General features: G+C 32.6%; 1 protein-coding gene across 1 annotated transcript in view; it reads right to left on the bottom strand.

Annotated features, from left to right (window-relative positions):
• The window catches only part of LOC137857600 (formin-like), a 150,963-nt gene that overhangs the window by 63,404 nt on the left and 73,713 nt on the right, over window positions 1-13,846 (bottom strand). Inside the window, exons 8-12 of the mRNA XM_068684309.1 lie at window positions 12,243-12,304; window positions 11,351-11,439; window positions 6,565-6,694; window positions 4,818-4,964; window positions 1,606-1,665 (exon numbers count right to left, since the gene is read on the bottom strand). Of these exons, the coding sequence (XP_068540410.1) occupies window positions 1,606-1,665; window positions 4,818-4,964; window positions 6,565-6,694; window positions 11,351-11,439; window positions 12,243-12,304 (488 nt within the window). The remainder of the gene's footprint in view (window positions 1-1,605; window positions 1,666-4,817; window positions 4,965-6,564; window positions 6,695-11,350; window positions 11,440-12,242; window positions 12,305-13,846) is intronic.

Here is a 13,846-nt window from a genome sequence, read left to right as displayed (position 1 = left end):
GAGAAAAATATATCGTTGAAGGTCTCTGCAGTTCAATAAATACGTTTAATATCTGTATGGAACTCCAAAGCATATACCTATTTTTTAGCACAATAAAAACAAAATAAAAATAAAAATAAAATAAATAATAAAAAAATAAAATAAAATAAAAAAAATAAAGAAAATCCAACAGCTTTAGGAGATTCTAAGCAGGGGAAATTTAACAAGTACAGTGTATAAACAGTATTACAATGACATTATTCTGCCTAACGGTATACTAGTGAGTTTAAACTACTATCTGCACACAGATTTCAGACTGAAATAAAGGAAAGCTCATGGGTTGGAGAACTAACAATTTTGTAAACAGCGAACAAATGATTTCATTATTAGAAAGATATGAACACTCAGGGAAAGAAAAGAGTAGAGTGGAAAAAATTTAAATTGTCTCCACTTCCTCTGAGGAGAAGATAAGCTGTTTTGTTTTTACAGAATTCCCTGAATGAAAACTCTATAGTAGGAACTTTACAGGAACAATAAAAAAAATAAATAAAATTACAGACTAAACAAAATTGCTTTTGTAATGAGATTTTTTTTTTTTTACAAGACAGGCACCTAGGGTAAAGTAACTTTATTTTCCTGCTTCAGGAAAAAACAAACAAATAAACAAACGAAATCAACAATCCTATTTGTACAGATCTACATATCTGCTAGTTTTCTGTCTTTTCTATAGATCAGCCTCAGGAGCTGTTCCACAATGTCCTGACGTGCAGACCTTCCAGTGCTAGAGATGTCTTCAGTTACTTTAGTCTTACTCCTTGAAAAAATACCTATGACAACATTCTTACATTCTATGTAAGAATTAAAACAAACAAACAAACAAACAAAAAAAAGGAACCAAAAAAAACACCTTTCAATAATAAAAATAAAATAATTAAAAAAAAAGAAATAATGTTTATATTCAACTGGGGATAAGGCCAGGAAAAATCATTCTGGTCAATTGGCCAGAACTGACCAGAATTCAAATATCAAACGGAGACATCATCTTAATTTCAAAAATAAGAAATTACATACTTAAAATCAATCAATAGTGACATTTTCATTTGAAGAAAACGGTTCAAATTTTCCACTCCAAAACTTTGGACACATCAATAAGCCCCGTAACACACGTAACTCAAATCAGCAGCCGTGCCTCTTCCCACATTCCTTATCTAATTTCACCTCCATTAACTGAGTCACCTATTCTAAAATATCAACCTGTCATTGTATTCTGTCACAAGAGACGTTTGTGATGTTTATTGCTTTTGTCTTGCATTATTATCACATTGAAAAAAAAAATTTGCTATGTTATAGTAACCAGGTATAAGAAGAAGCGATTAGAGGGATAACCTGTCCAGCCTGCAAGAGTCACACACTGTCTTTGTTGTGTTCCAGAGTTAATGTAAGATTTTCCAAAGCCCTATCACAGAACCTACAGCAGATTTCAGAATTACTGAGGTCCACAGCTACTGTGGTCAAATGGAAAAAAAAGAAAAAAAAAAAAAAAAAAAAAAAAGGCAAATGCAAATCCTTTTACAAAATCTTAAAGAAATCACTTTTAGAGAGGTGTATGGCAAATAAATCTTTTACCTTATCACAATGGCGCAGGTAATATATAACAACATAATCCACAAGATTAATACGATTATCCTAGGGAAAAACAGTAATATATCATTAAAAATGGATTAGGGATACATACAAACATTAAATAAGTAAGTGAAAAATTACTGTATTTTAAAAATGTATTATTTAGTTTTATTGCTGTGAGAAAAAGAATTCAAAATATCATTATTCCTAACATTGCTGACAAAAAAATTATAGAACAATCACAGGTTTGATTATGTTACCACTGGACCTAGACATTCTAAATAGTAGGTACAGAAAACATCCAGTGGGAGAAGCTGCCACTGTACATTTTTTTCATAATACAAGACATTCTTGTATTATATTAACTATATCACTAATAATATTATTAGAATATTATATCATATATGCACTATAATAATATTATGTAATTCTTGAATACAATATTAACTAAAAAAATATAGTGAAATATCTTATATATTTAAGTTAGCTGAAATTCTTGACTTGACCAGTCTCGAGTCACCTACAATGAAGATCTGGAAGGGACAAATGCAATTTTCGTATTTTCCACAAAATACAAAACCAGACAGCGTGTACCTAACAAGTATATTTAATCTCCTTTTTGTTTAAAAACATTAATTTTAATGCTGTCTTTGTGGAAACATCATTTCTGTTGGTCCTGCATACAATGAATATATACAATGTTTTATTTTATTGCATGTCATTGGTTCAGCACAGGACATGAACTAAAGGAAAAGGAGAAAACTTTGACTTACACATTACAAGGTACTATTCAACAACAGAAAAGAATTAGAATATAGGGAATTATATCTGGGATCTTTGGGTGTTTTGCTGTTGGTTTTTGTTTGTTTGTTTGTTTTAATATATGTATGTTTTTATACCCTATATTGACAAGTATTGGTACAAATGTATGTGAATGCCTGAATTCCTGTACACAGCTGCCTCCCCTATATTACAGCCAAAATACATAATAATAAAATACATAATATTTTATTAATATCAAACACCAGCAAAATTCTTAACTAAGCAAGTGATTGCTATCATGTGGTCAAAACCACTCTGCTTACATAACTATTTCAGAATACATCGCTGGCAGGTTGTGTGACGAAAAAGAATTGAGGTGGCTTATGATTATTTGATTACTCTTCTGAAGTTAAATATGCCTGTTCTATTTTTTATATATTTAGCTATCAAACCTATGACTTTTGTTTAAATGGTATTTCCATTTTTATGAAAAAACACAGAGATTTTGAGGTGGTGAGCTATGATTTTTTTATTTTATTTTATTCATGTTTTTGTAACGAGTAGCTTTCTAGGCTCATCCCTGTGACAACAAATAACCATTACATGAAATAAAAGACATTCAACGTTGACATTTTACCTTAGCTCCTGGAATTTAGCTTACCTAGAAATCATATTGTTTGCTGTCAATTTCCAGAAGGTGAACAACACACAGGACACAGGACACCTTAGTATTCAAATATGCAAGACCCTCCATTCTTCCTCACAAAAACACTCTCCAGTTATCTCTAAGTTTCTATATCTGCCTATAGCAGCTGGACCCTTTGATATCTTTAATGCATTTTGGAGACTATTTTTTCCTACTTCTTACAGCAATATAAACTAATATATATTTATTTTGGATACCAGAAACTGCTGTAATTTTTTAGCTTGTTTTGTTGAAGAACAAGTCTTATGCAATCATACTGTACATCTGTCACTCCTTTTCATAACTCATAATTTTGCATTGTGTTGACTAAATCCAGCCAAATTGGAAAGTCCCAGAGAAGATTAAATTCTTACAAGTTAATGGTTAGATAGAAAGAGATAAAATTAGTACTTCAACTGAGAAAAGCCAGTCAGAGCTCAGTTGTTTTATGTTTTTCCTCATGGCAGCTAGCTGACCAATGAACACCTGAATACTGGGAAACTGGGCCTAGATTTAGTTTAGCTGCAGCCTGTATTGTGTCTTATCCATGGAGTAGAACTGGAAAAAAGTGGTCATATGGGACAGCTGAACTATTGCAGTGAAGAGGAAAGTAAGAGTTAGGAGACAAAAGACACAAATCCTTTGGAAAATCTTTCATTAAATTCAGTGGCTCACAGAAAAAATTGTTAAATCTTGGCTTTATTCTTTGTTAGTGGTGGCACTCAAATAAAATAAAAAGCTCCCTAGACATTCTGTTTATCTGACATTGCTTGTCTCCCAAACTGAAAACATTCCTATTTACATACAGCTTAACTGGGGAAAAAACAACTGTATTTTCCTTACAATTTAGAACAACACTTCAATTAGGAAAAGAGGAAGCATGTGAGAAAACAGTTGTTCTCTACCTCCAAATCTTTACCAACATTGGTAGAAAATACCTCCTACTCTTTGCTAGTTCTGCTATCCTTATGGCACCTAGGTATGCTTTAGCAGAGAAGTATTTTTGAGTGGTGTTTCCATTGTCTGCATTATCTAGCACCTCAACCTCTACCCTGCTGAAATAAGGATCAAGGTAACCTCATCTCAAAAGGCATGCACAGTGTGTCTGAGCCTTATTTTGTTCCTAGCATGACTAATCAAAAATGGGCTACTGGTTCTCAATTTTTGACAAAAATAATTTACTGCCATCTATGAGCATTTGCTTGTTTATGCCATTCAGAATTCATGCCCTTTATCTGCTTAACTGCCAATTCAAAAAAAGAAGACTGACAGTATCTTGCTGGATCTGACACACTTTTTTGAAGAGGATTAAAATCCTGTAATTTATATATTTAAATACTTTATGTCTAATTCTTTAGTGTACATTCTATGTTGCATTTTTTTTTAAACATGACCTTTAAAGCCTTTTTACTCATATACAGCTACAGTTAAAAGAAGAAAGTACGGGTATATTTACTGGAGAAGACTTCAGTGGTCTGTGATCTCTCATGGCTCTCTACCTACTGTAATTTAGTAAAACTAGTAAAACAGACACACCAAAGTTCTCACAAGAGAAAATTATTTTAGTGGTAATGAATAGAAGAAATAGGAGATTATGAAGACAAGTGTATAAGTAGAAGAAAGAGGTAAAAAGTGTGGAGGAAAAAGAAGAAAATAGTACGAAGTGCCTCACTCTTTCAAGCAAAGAAATGAGAAATGATTAAGTTTGGACAAATGGTGGAACAGAAAGATATCAGAAAATAAATCTTTAATTAAATAGAGTACTTACTCTGCTTTTGACATCCTTTAGTTTGGGAAGTATTTCCAAACCAAATCCATCAGCTTGACCTCGAGTCCTATTCCCACCATTCATGTAATTTCCAAAAGCCAGAATCAAACCTAAAATTTCCTTTACACTTGTCATGTTCAGCAAAGCCTGGGAAATGGATATTAGTATGAAACATACATTGGCACAAAAAATCTAATTGCTCGTACAACAAAGTTTTTTTAGATTTTATTTTTGCTAAAGGAAGTTTTGTTTCTCATGTACCTCTACAGGGAAAGGAAGCTAAAACTGGTACAGGAATCAAACATTTAAAAGCAGAAGAATTTATTAGACTATAGCTGCCTAAGATACTATCTTTAACTTAATCCACATGAGGTAAATTATATAGCATTATATACTATGTAGATGACAGAAAGATTAATGGAAGAAGTTTTACAGCAGGATATTACTAAATATCCTCAGTAGCCTTTAAAAATCTCACAGACAAAGTGTTTTTTTCATGAGTTTACATAATGCACAGTCAAATGGAGACGTGTTATTTTTGCTGCCACTGGGTTACACTCAGAAAGTCATTATTCAGTCTGCTTCCCATTGGCCCTGGTGCTCTGAAAATTCACATTTCAGAATCTATATATACTTAGTGTAGATATACCAGGGTAAAGGACAAAATTATTATGCCTCAAAAGAAAAAAGAAATCTAGTAACAAAGTGGAGAATTAATAAATTATTTTAATTTCTATATAAAGACACTTATCAATCAAGCTTCTGAGGCCATGAGCCTAATTCTTAACTATGTAGCTTTAAACACATTGAAAAAATCAATTGTCATATGAGGTCCTCTTTAGTAAACTAAAGGTAATGACTCTTCCCCTATCTCATACAAGTTCTTTGTGTCTACTTTGGAAAGGCAATACTAAGTAATTATTTTTCTCAGAATATGCAAAGAATATCCAAAGGAAGAGAGCGTGGGTAATTTGTGGCAGCAAAGCTGTTCAAAAGATAAAAAATAACAATAAATAAATAAATAAATAAAATGGCCAGGCTGTTTCAGGACACTATTTAATTTCTCTTTTAATTCTTATTTACTCTTAATTTTAATTCTTATTTCATTTTACTTGTAATATTTTGTTATAATTTCAAAATCTTCTCTTCAGTTATTCATTGTGAAGAAACCTTAGGTAAAGCTTTGTCAGGTACTAGAAATCTGCTCTATCATGGTAACAGAAATATATGGATACCATGGGAAATCAATAAGTTAATGTATGTTATAGGCAGCTACTATACAGTTCACTGTAGAAGTATGTTTACATTGTATTACCAGTACTTTCATGGTGGACAAAGCACATGATCTCTGATTTGACACAGGCTAAAAGCAAGTTAAGATTGCATAGGGGTATACTAACAAAGTAACTTTGCACGGCCATGGACTATGTTAGTTTGATATTTAATTTCTATTTTATAGACTTTATCTATTTTTCCACTTAATGTGTAAAGTAACCAAAATCTGATGTTCAAGTAAAAATAATTTTTCCTAAGTAGAACATACAGCATCACACACAACTCATCTTCCCTCTTACCACCTGCTCATGTTCTTATAAGCAGTTAAAAATATCAATAAATTTTTATTTCCCTGAAAAGCCAATAACCATGCTTAAGGTTCATCACTTTTGGTAAAAACAATCAAACAAACAAACCCACATAAGCAATCTAAAACACATTATGTTTTTATTTAGTTCCCATTAGGACTTACCTTGGAAACACGAGTAATGATATCAACTTTCCGGTGAACTGATGTTATCCCTTCAGAGAAAACTGACTGGAAGATAATACACTGAGCTCGTTCTGTGAAGTTGGGAATCTGAGATAACTCATATAAAAATCTGGGGGGGGGGGGGGGAAAAAAAGATACTAAATGAATCCCTACATTTCACATCCATGAGGTACGTACTGGATCAGAGTTGTAGTGTTATGAAATACATATATAATGCAATATTTCCTACTTTGATTCAAAATTCTGACAGAATTTATAATTGTATACTTTCTCCTCACTGTTCTTTGTGTTCATTGTGTTGAGAAATCCTAATAATATAAAGAAAGATGTAAGACGTTAATTCTTGTAACATTAATCCACTGTCTAGTAGTAAAGAGGAATTACAAGCCAAGATCATAGGTTTAAGGAAAAAAAAAAAAAAAAAAAAAAAGCTAGAGAAACGCTATTTAGTGTTTTCACTTGTGTGTTTTTGCTTCAATTTAAAACATGCCCAGCAATACTGAACTCAACATATTCCTACAAAGTTATTTCATAATACAGAACGTCTGCCAAGAAATTTCTTCTGATGCTCAACCTCAATTTTCTTTTACTAATTTGCACCACACTTCCAATTATATAGCAGCATGTCTTATAGTAATGCACCTAGCCGCGTATTTAGCTCTAAAATATTTGCAGATTATATCTCTCTTCAGTCACTGTCAAACAAAGTTACTAACTCTCTAATTGTTCTTTATCTCTTCTCACACTTTCACTTTTCTCATGAGGCTATTCCAGCTTTTTTACTTTAACTCTTTGGTAAATAAAAACAGTTTGGGTATTACAAAATGAAAGCATCCCAAGACACGAATAACTACTTCCTTTTCTTCAATTTAAAATGTAAGAGTTTGGTTAAATAATACAAGAAACTTTAACATTTCTTATAATAACAGGGTTTGCATAATTTGCTTTGTGGGTTTTGAGTCAATGATTCCAGTGCTACACATGTTTTCTTGAAATCTAGAAACAAACTGTCTTTTACTCCAGTATCACTTTAGTAGAATTCCTCCAATCTCCTGTCTACAGCTATTCTTAGATCCCCTTTAGTATGATGCTTTAAAGATATTTTTTTTCATGATTGAACTCTGGGACATTTTCTGAATCATTATTAGATTGAATTCTTATTAAATTTATTTTAATTATTTAAACCAATTCATCCGATTTCTTCAAACTATTTCTTTTTTTTTTTAATTATTATTATAACTAATACCAGTATCTTTAAACCACCTTTATAAATTTTTCATGCATGCAATGCTTTGCTGAATACATAGCACATGTCTAAAAAATTGGTAACATCCACCTGTGGCTGGTGTGAAATACAACATTCTAATTGGACCATCTTTTTTTTTTTTTCTGACTTTTTCTCTCTTGCCTGATGAGAAAATCTATTGTGAGAACAGGACTGGGGAGGCCAGGCTTGGCTCTAGGATTTAAGCAGTGGGAAAAAAAGAAATGCCAAGCTGGTATTAATAAAAATACTTCCTATTGGGAATGAATGGTATTGCCAGGAAAAAAAAAAAAAAAAAAAGAAAGAGGATACTTTGTGTGCACTTCGTGTGAGAGAAACAAAAGAAAGAAAAACCCCAACTGCTTCACAAAAGTTCTGACATACATACATGTATTTTAAAAGTTTAAATTTAAAAATTCAAATGATACATTTTCTTGCCTTCCCTTGAATGGAGAACTTTTATCCACATTTCTGGTCATCAGAACACAACATAATTGTGCTGATAATTCAAAGAGCTTTAGCATAAAAAGATAATGTCTCCAGATTTTGGAATTCAAAGTATTCGATGTAAATATCCTGACCAAACATTTATAACTGAAATATGTCACAAAGAAGAATTGATCTTAGCAGTTACCAAACAGAATGTCATGGCATCAAAGATAAACCACCCACATTAAGGTGGATGAAGCTCTTTTCAGAGAAAAGTTCAGTCAGTGTTGCTATTTTAAAATGAGGAAAGTATGATTTTGACTTAAAGTTACAATGAGATGACTGTGACATAACTTTATGATGGGTTTCTCATTGCTACACTTCTAATGGCCTAAAGTAAACACAGAGAATTTGCTGTTCATCTGTGTGAGGTCCATTTTACTCCTCTTCTGCAGAAACTATAAATAAAAAATACATTTACTTGAGAACTCTTTTATCCTACCAGAAACTTGTAACAAAGAACTTGAAACTACTTTCAAAATCAGACATATTACCATGTTGTTAGCATAATACAACATTCTTCCAAAAGAGAGTCAAAGAAGGATGGTTCTATGACAGTGAACTATTTATCGGGTCACATTTATCCACATTTGAAGACTATAAAATTTAGATTTATTTTTTTGGGGGGGTTAAAAAGGTGTATCTAATCCTGCAAGCTTCTAAGGAAGCCAGTAGGATTTAACCTGAAGTTAGTGAAAATTATTTGTGTGCAGAAGACAAGCAAATGGCATTGCTTGTACAGAAAGCCTTATTTGCAATTATCAATAGTCCACAACTTCCTGAATTCAAACTATATATAAAACAGAACATTTCAGTAACGTATTTTGCTACCATTTCCTTCATTAGTATTTCTTTCACAGTAGCGAGGACTTCACAGAGATTATATTAAAACTAGAAGGATCCTATTGGAAACTAGCTTAAGCATCTGTACCCTGCTAGCAAAGACTCAAGTTGTGGCCAATTACGCATATAAATCTTTGTTGTGTTAATTAATATTAATTAGCATCTTAGCAACTATTATCATGAAGGATAATTTGGGGGATATTGTCATGTTGCTAAGATATATTTACAGTTTGTGCCAACAATAGCAAGTGTAACATGCCAGCAAAACAAATCAAAATCACATGTGAAGGAGAGCATTAGTGATACCAGCAAACTTTTCTATTTGTATGGGAATCCAAACCATTTTAAAATGACAGAGATTTCCATTAGACTTCAGTGAATTCAAGTCAATAAATGAATGTCTATCACTGGTATTTACAACAATTTATAAAAGGTTTAATTTGCACTTTTTTTCTGATCCTTATTAAAGAAAATACATCAGGTTTATGCCCTGTGGCAAATTATTTTACTCATACCTACAATTTTGCACTTTTCTGTCTTTAATGTTTTATGGCGTTATTAAGCATATGTAGTTCCAACAAATCTCTAGTTCTGCATTCAGGCTAAAACTTGATCTACTGAGTTTTCAGAAGGGACTTTGTTTTGAAGGAGCAATAGAAATTACTTAAGAGGCAACATCTTGAAAAGCTAACTTTCCTAACTTATGCAGTTTAACAGAATGAAAAAGGGATAAAGAAGACTTGCAGTGACAACAAAGATTAATGATTGACAGAGTAGCTTTTGCTTTTAACACTATTATTTCACTCTGAATGACCAAGTATAACTACTTTATTTACAATTCTTTACTTTTAATTATGGAACAATTATAGACTAAGTCAAACTTTGTGTTTAAGATCTGCCTCTCTCCACCAACCTCTCTCCACTATAATTTACAAAAAGAGACAACCTTTTATAACTCTAGAGCTGTACAAGACTCATGTTTTCCAGAACACAAAATACATTTATATTTATTTCACTCAGACTTGCAGGTTGCCAAAGATTCAAACTCTGGAAAACATCAACTAGTCACACAATGTATTCTTATGCACCAAGCCAAGGCAATGAAAAATAATGGATACAGGATACCTGAACACGATAGTATAAGCGTTCTTAAGCCACTCTTACTCAAGAGAGCATGATAGCCTCATTTTCCAAGATGAATTATCTCTAGTGAACTGTATGTAGCTATCACCATTGAGTAGTTAGCTGCTTTGTGTTAGGAGAAAGAGGAAAAAAAAATCCACTCTTCACCATCAACAGTCTAATGGGAAAAAGGTTTGGAAATGTAGTAAGTCTGACATCAAACAACAATATGCCATCTCTACTGTTTCAATTCTTCCCCTTGCTACCCTTTCTTATGCCAAAGACAGCAGAAAATAAAAAAATTGAGAGAGAAAAGGATGCAAAATGGGTTGGTGCTTCAAGGCAGGAAATCACATTGTGATTAGGAGAGGATGGAAATACAAAGGGAAAAGTGGCAAAGCAGCAGAAGACAAATACCACTAGTAAACCTAATCTGGAATCAAATACAAACACTAAAATAAAATTCAGGTTTACCATACTGTTCACAGATTTTTATGATTTCCAGATTGGTCTGAAGTTTATCACAACAACAGGAGCTGCACCTAGGAACTGTTTCATCCAAATATTTGTCTCTGCCCACAATGGCCACAGGAGACAAACTGTGGAATCAGCCTAGTAGGCTCCAAACAGTGTACATTGTGCCTCAGACTCCCCAAAACCGTCTGTTTTTGTAGCTCTTCCAAAGTATTAACAAGCAAAATCAGTCTGGCCCTGCTTTATGGGACCAGGCTTTTAATTTAAAAGAGCCTTAAGAGCTCTAAGGGAAGGATAAGCCTTCTACAAATGTAAGAATAGGAACATAATTTTTTATTGATTTAAGGCCACATATTTAATCAGTTCTGGTGCTCCAAGTAGACCAAGTATTTATCTCAATAGACCATGTGTTTATCTCAAAAGTGAGATAAACACAACTTTAACACCATGCCTTGAAATGCAGGAAAAAAAAAATATTATCTAGCAAATATTATGTATAAAGATTCTTTTTAACATATCACACCAAAGGACTACACTACATAATTGATAAAATATTAAGAAAAAAACTCTTACTGTTCTGGTTTGTCCAGAAGCTTCAGTTCTTCCTCTTTTGAAGTCTGATAATATTGCTTGATTTTCTCCAGTTCATCTTTTTGTGCTCTCTGAGTGAATTAATATAAAGTAATTAATAACATATATATATATTTTTTTAATAAAAAAAATATTGCTCTACCTGTTTTCTTCAAATAATTATATACTTAGATGGACATATTTAGATTATCCAAAAGAGTGACCTAGCACTGATCTAGTATGACAATTTCCTTCACTGCATTGCAGTTCCATTTACTACGATGTTCATAAAGCAAGGCATCCTTGTAGGGCATGGCACTGCAAATATTGGTATAGGATGCTTCAAAGCATTTAGATCATAGAGGTAGCTCTGATATTTCTACAGCCAACTATAAACATATTTTTGTATGAAACTTCAGCATCACACAGTCTCAATTAAAGAATGCTGTCTACAAAGCAACTTAGGTAAGGATGGCAATGCACTAGCCTGAGTTCACTGCTTTATCCACTTATATCTTGGATGAGGAAAATTCAGCATGTTAGCACACAACATGCCTTTAATAAGACAAGTATTTTTCAGGCAGTTCAGAAGAGAACATTGCTAGATGTTTCTTCTTCTGTTAATTGTTACATCACTTACTGTTACATCATTTTAGCCTGATTCCAAAGGCATGTCAATGTTTTAAACTTCTGACTTTTAAGCCAGTCAGAGAAATACGCATCTCAATGGTATCTTTTGATGCCACCTATTTTATTATTGTTAAATTCCTTAAATATTTTTTCTACATAATGTCTCTAGTTTTAAATGACAAGATAAAATAAAACTTTACTTATTGAACATCTGAAATTCTGAATGCTATGGTGATTAAGCACAGATGTATCCCAACTTACTTACATTCTCATAAAGCGCTTCCAGTGTTTCCAGGTCTACTACAGAGTCATCAACACACAGAATAGCTGTATAGGATACAGTCACAAATTAGTTGTTAGAAAACAAACCGTGAGTTCAATTCTGTTTCTTGGGAAACATATGGAAAGAGATCTGCCCTTAAAACATTAAAAAATGTATTTACATCCAATTAGTATTTTCTATTTTCAACATCTTATTCTTCTGAATATATGGCAGCAATCATGCAAGAACTTATAAACTCTGTCTCAGGAGAATGGAGTTCTACTCTCCAGTATATTCAGCAGTCAATGATATGACCTGCCAGGTGGTCAGCTTTCTGTGTAGCTGCCAGCCTGAAGAACATGAGAACACGGTATACCAGACAATGAATAGCACAGATTTCGCAATAGCTTAGAAGGCTGAATAGGAAGAAATTGAGAGTTAGGGCATTTAAAGTATCCCTGTGTGCATGGGAGTTCAGGGAGATACAAAACTGAGATCAGTTTGTCTTGGAGCTACCAATCTTGGGAAGTTGGTAGACAAACTTGCAAAAAAATAAAGTTGTTAAAGATTTTTAAGGTATCTTCACAAAGAAGTTTGCAATTGAGTTAGCTTTATCCACTAGAAAACTACCCACAAGAAAATTTCCAGATAAAGATTTCTAAATCTCACACAGACACCAAAAGTATATTTTTCAATGATTAATTATTGCTTGTTACCAAAAATGAAGTCTCAAAATGTTTCCTAGCTTAGTTCCAAATGTTACTACATTTGGATTATACAGTATTATGTGTTTCCAACACTTGAAAATCCCATTAAAATTTAGGCAGTGTATTGGTTCATCTCTCTTTCTAATGCTCTGTAAGTCCAGCAAGCTAAGAGATGCACAATGGAAGATGAATAACTTGGATGTTTAATTTTTCTAGAACACTATTTTATCAAGATTACTAATGGGATCGGGCTCAATTTCCCAACTACTGACTTATGTTTAAGTGTTATTGGGAACACTAATCCTAAAAGAATCAAGATTAAGGCCTCTACCAGTTTCCCACATAACCAGTGAATCACCCTGTTACTAGTACTTGATAACTTTTAATTTCAATTGGATTATATTCATTCAAAGGAAACTTGACTACTAGTGAATTTAGAAGATTTTAAAAGCTTTTGCTGTATTTGCGATCCAAGCTTGAAAGAGGCAAGTAACACATCTTTAAATAATTATTTAAAAGTAATAAGCTTTCGCCTGCTCTTCCACCTTCCCCACGATTTTACATTGTGATATTAACCAGCAGGCTAGTAAATTTTCTCTGTGGCAGGGTAATTAATTTTATTAAAAGGTCCAATGACATTTAGAATGCTTTAAAATTTTGCTTGTCAATTATGATTCAATCTGTTGACATTACACCTGGCTTAGAAGTAAAGAACTATATTGGAGAAGACAATATCAGTGAAAAAAAACAAACAAAAAACAATGTCTACAGCTATTTTGTCTTATTTCAAATATTCAAAACTCCCAAGAGTGTAACCAAATATAAAACCCCACCTATCGAGCTAGAAAAAATTCTGTTTTTAAAGAAAAATCCTTAGGAATTGAATCTATGAGACCATCT

The sequence above is a fragment of the Anas acuta genome, chromosome 5 (assembly GCF_963932015.1).
Source record: "Anas acuta chromosome 5, bAnaAcu1.1, whole genome shotgun sequence".
Taxonomy (NCBI): Eukaryota; Metazoa; Chordata; class Aves; order Anseriformes; family Anatidae; genus Anas; species Anas acuta.
Note: the sequence above shows the minus strand (reverse complement) of the source record. Positions and strands in the feature narration are given on the sequence as shown.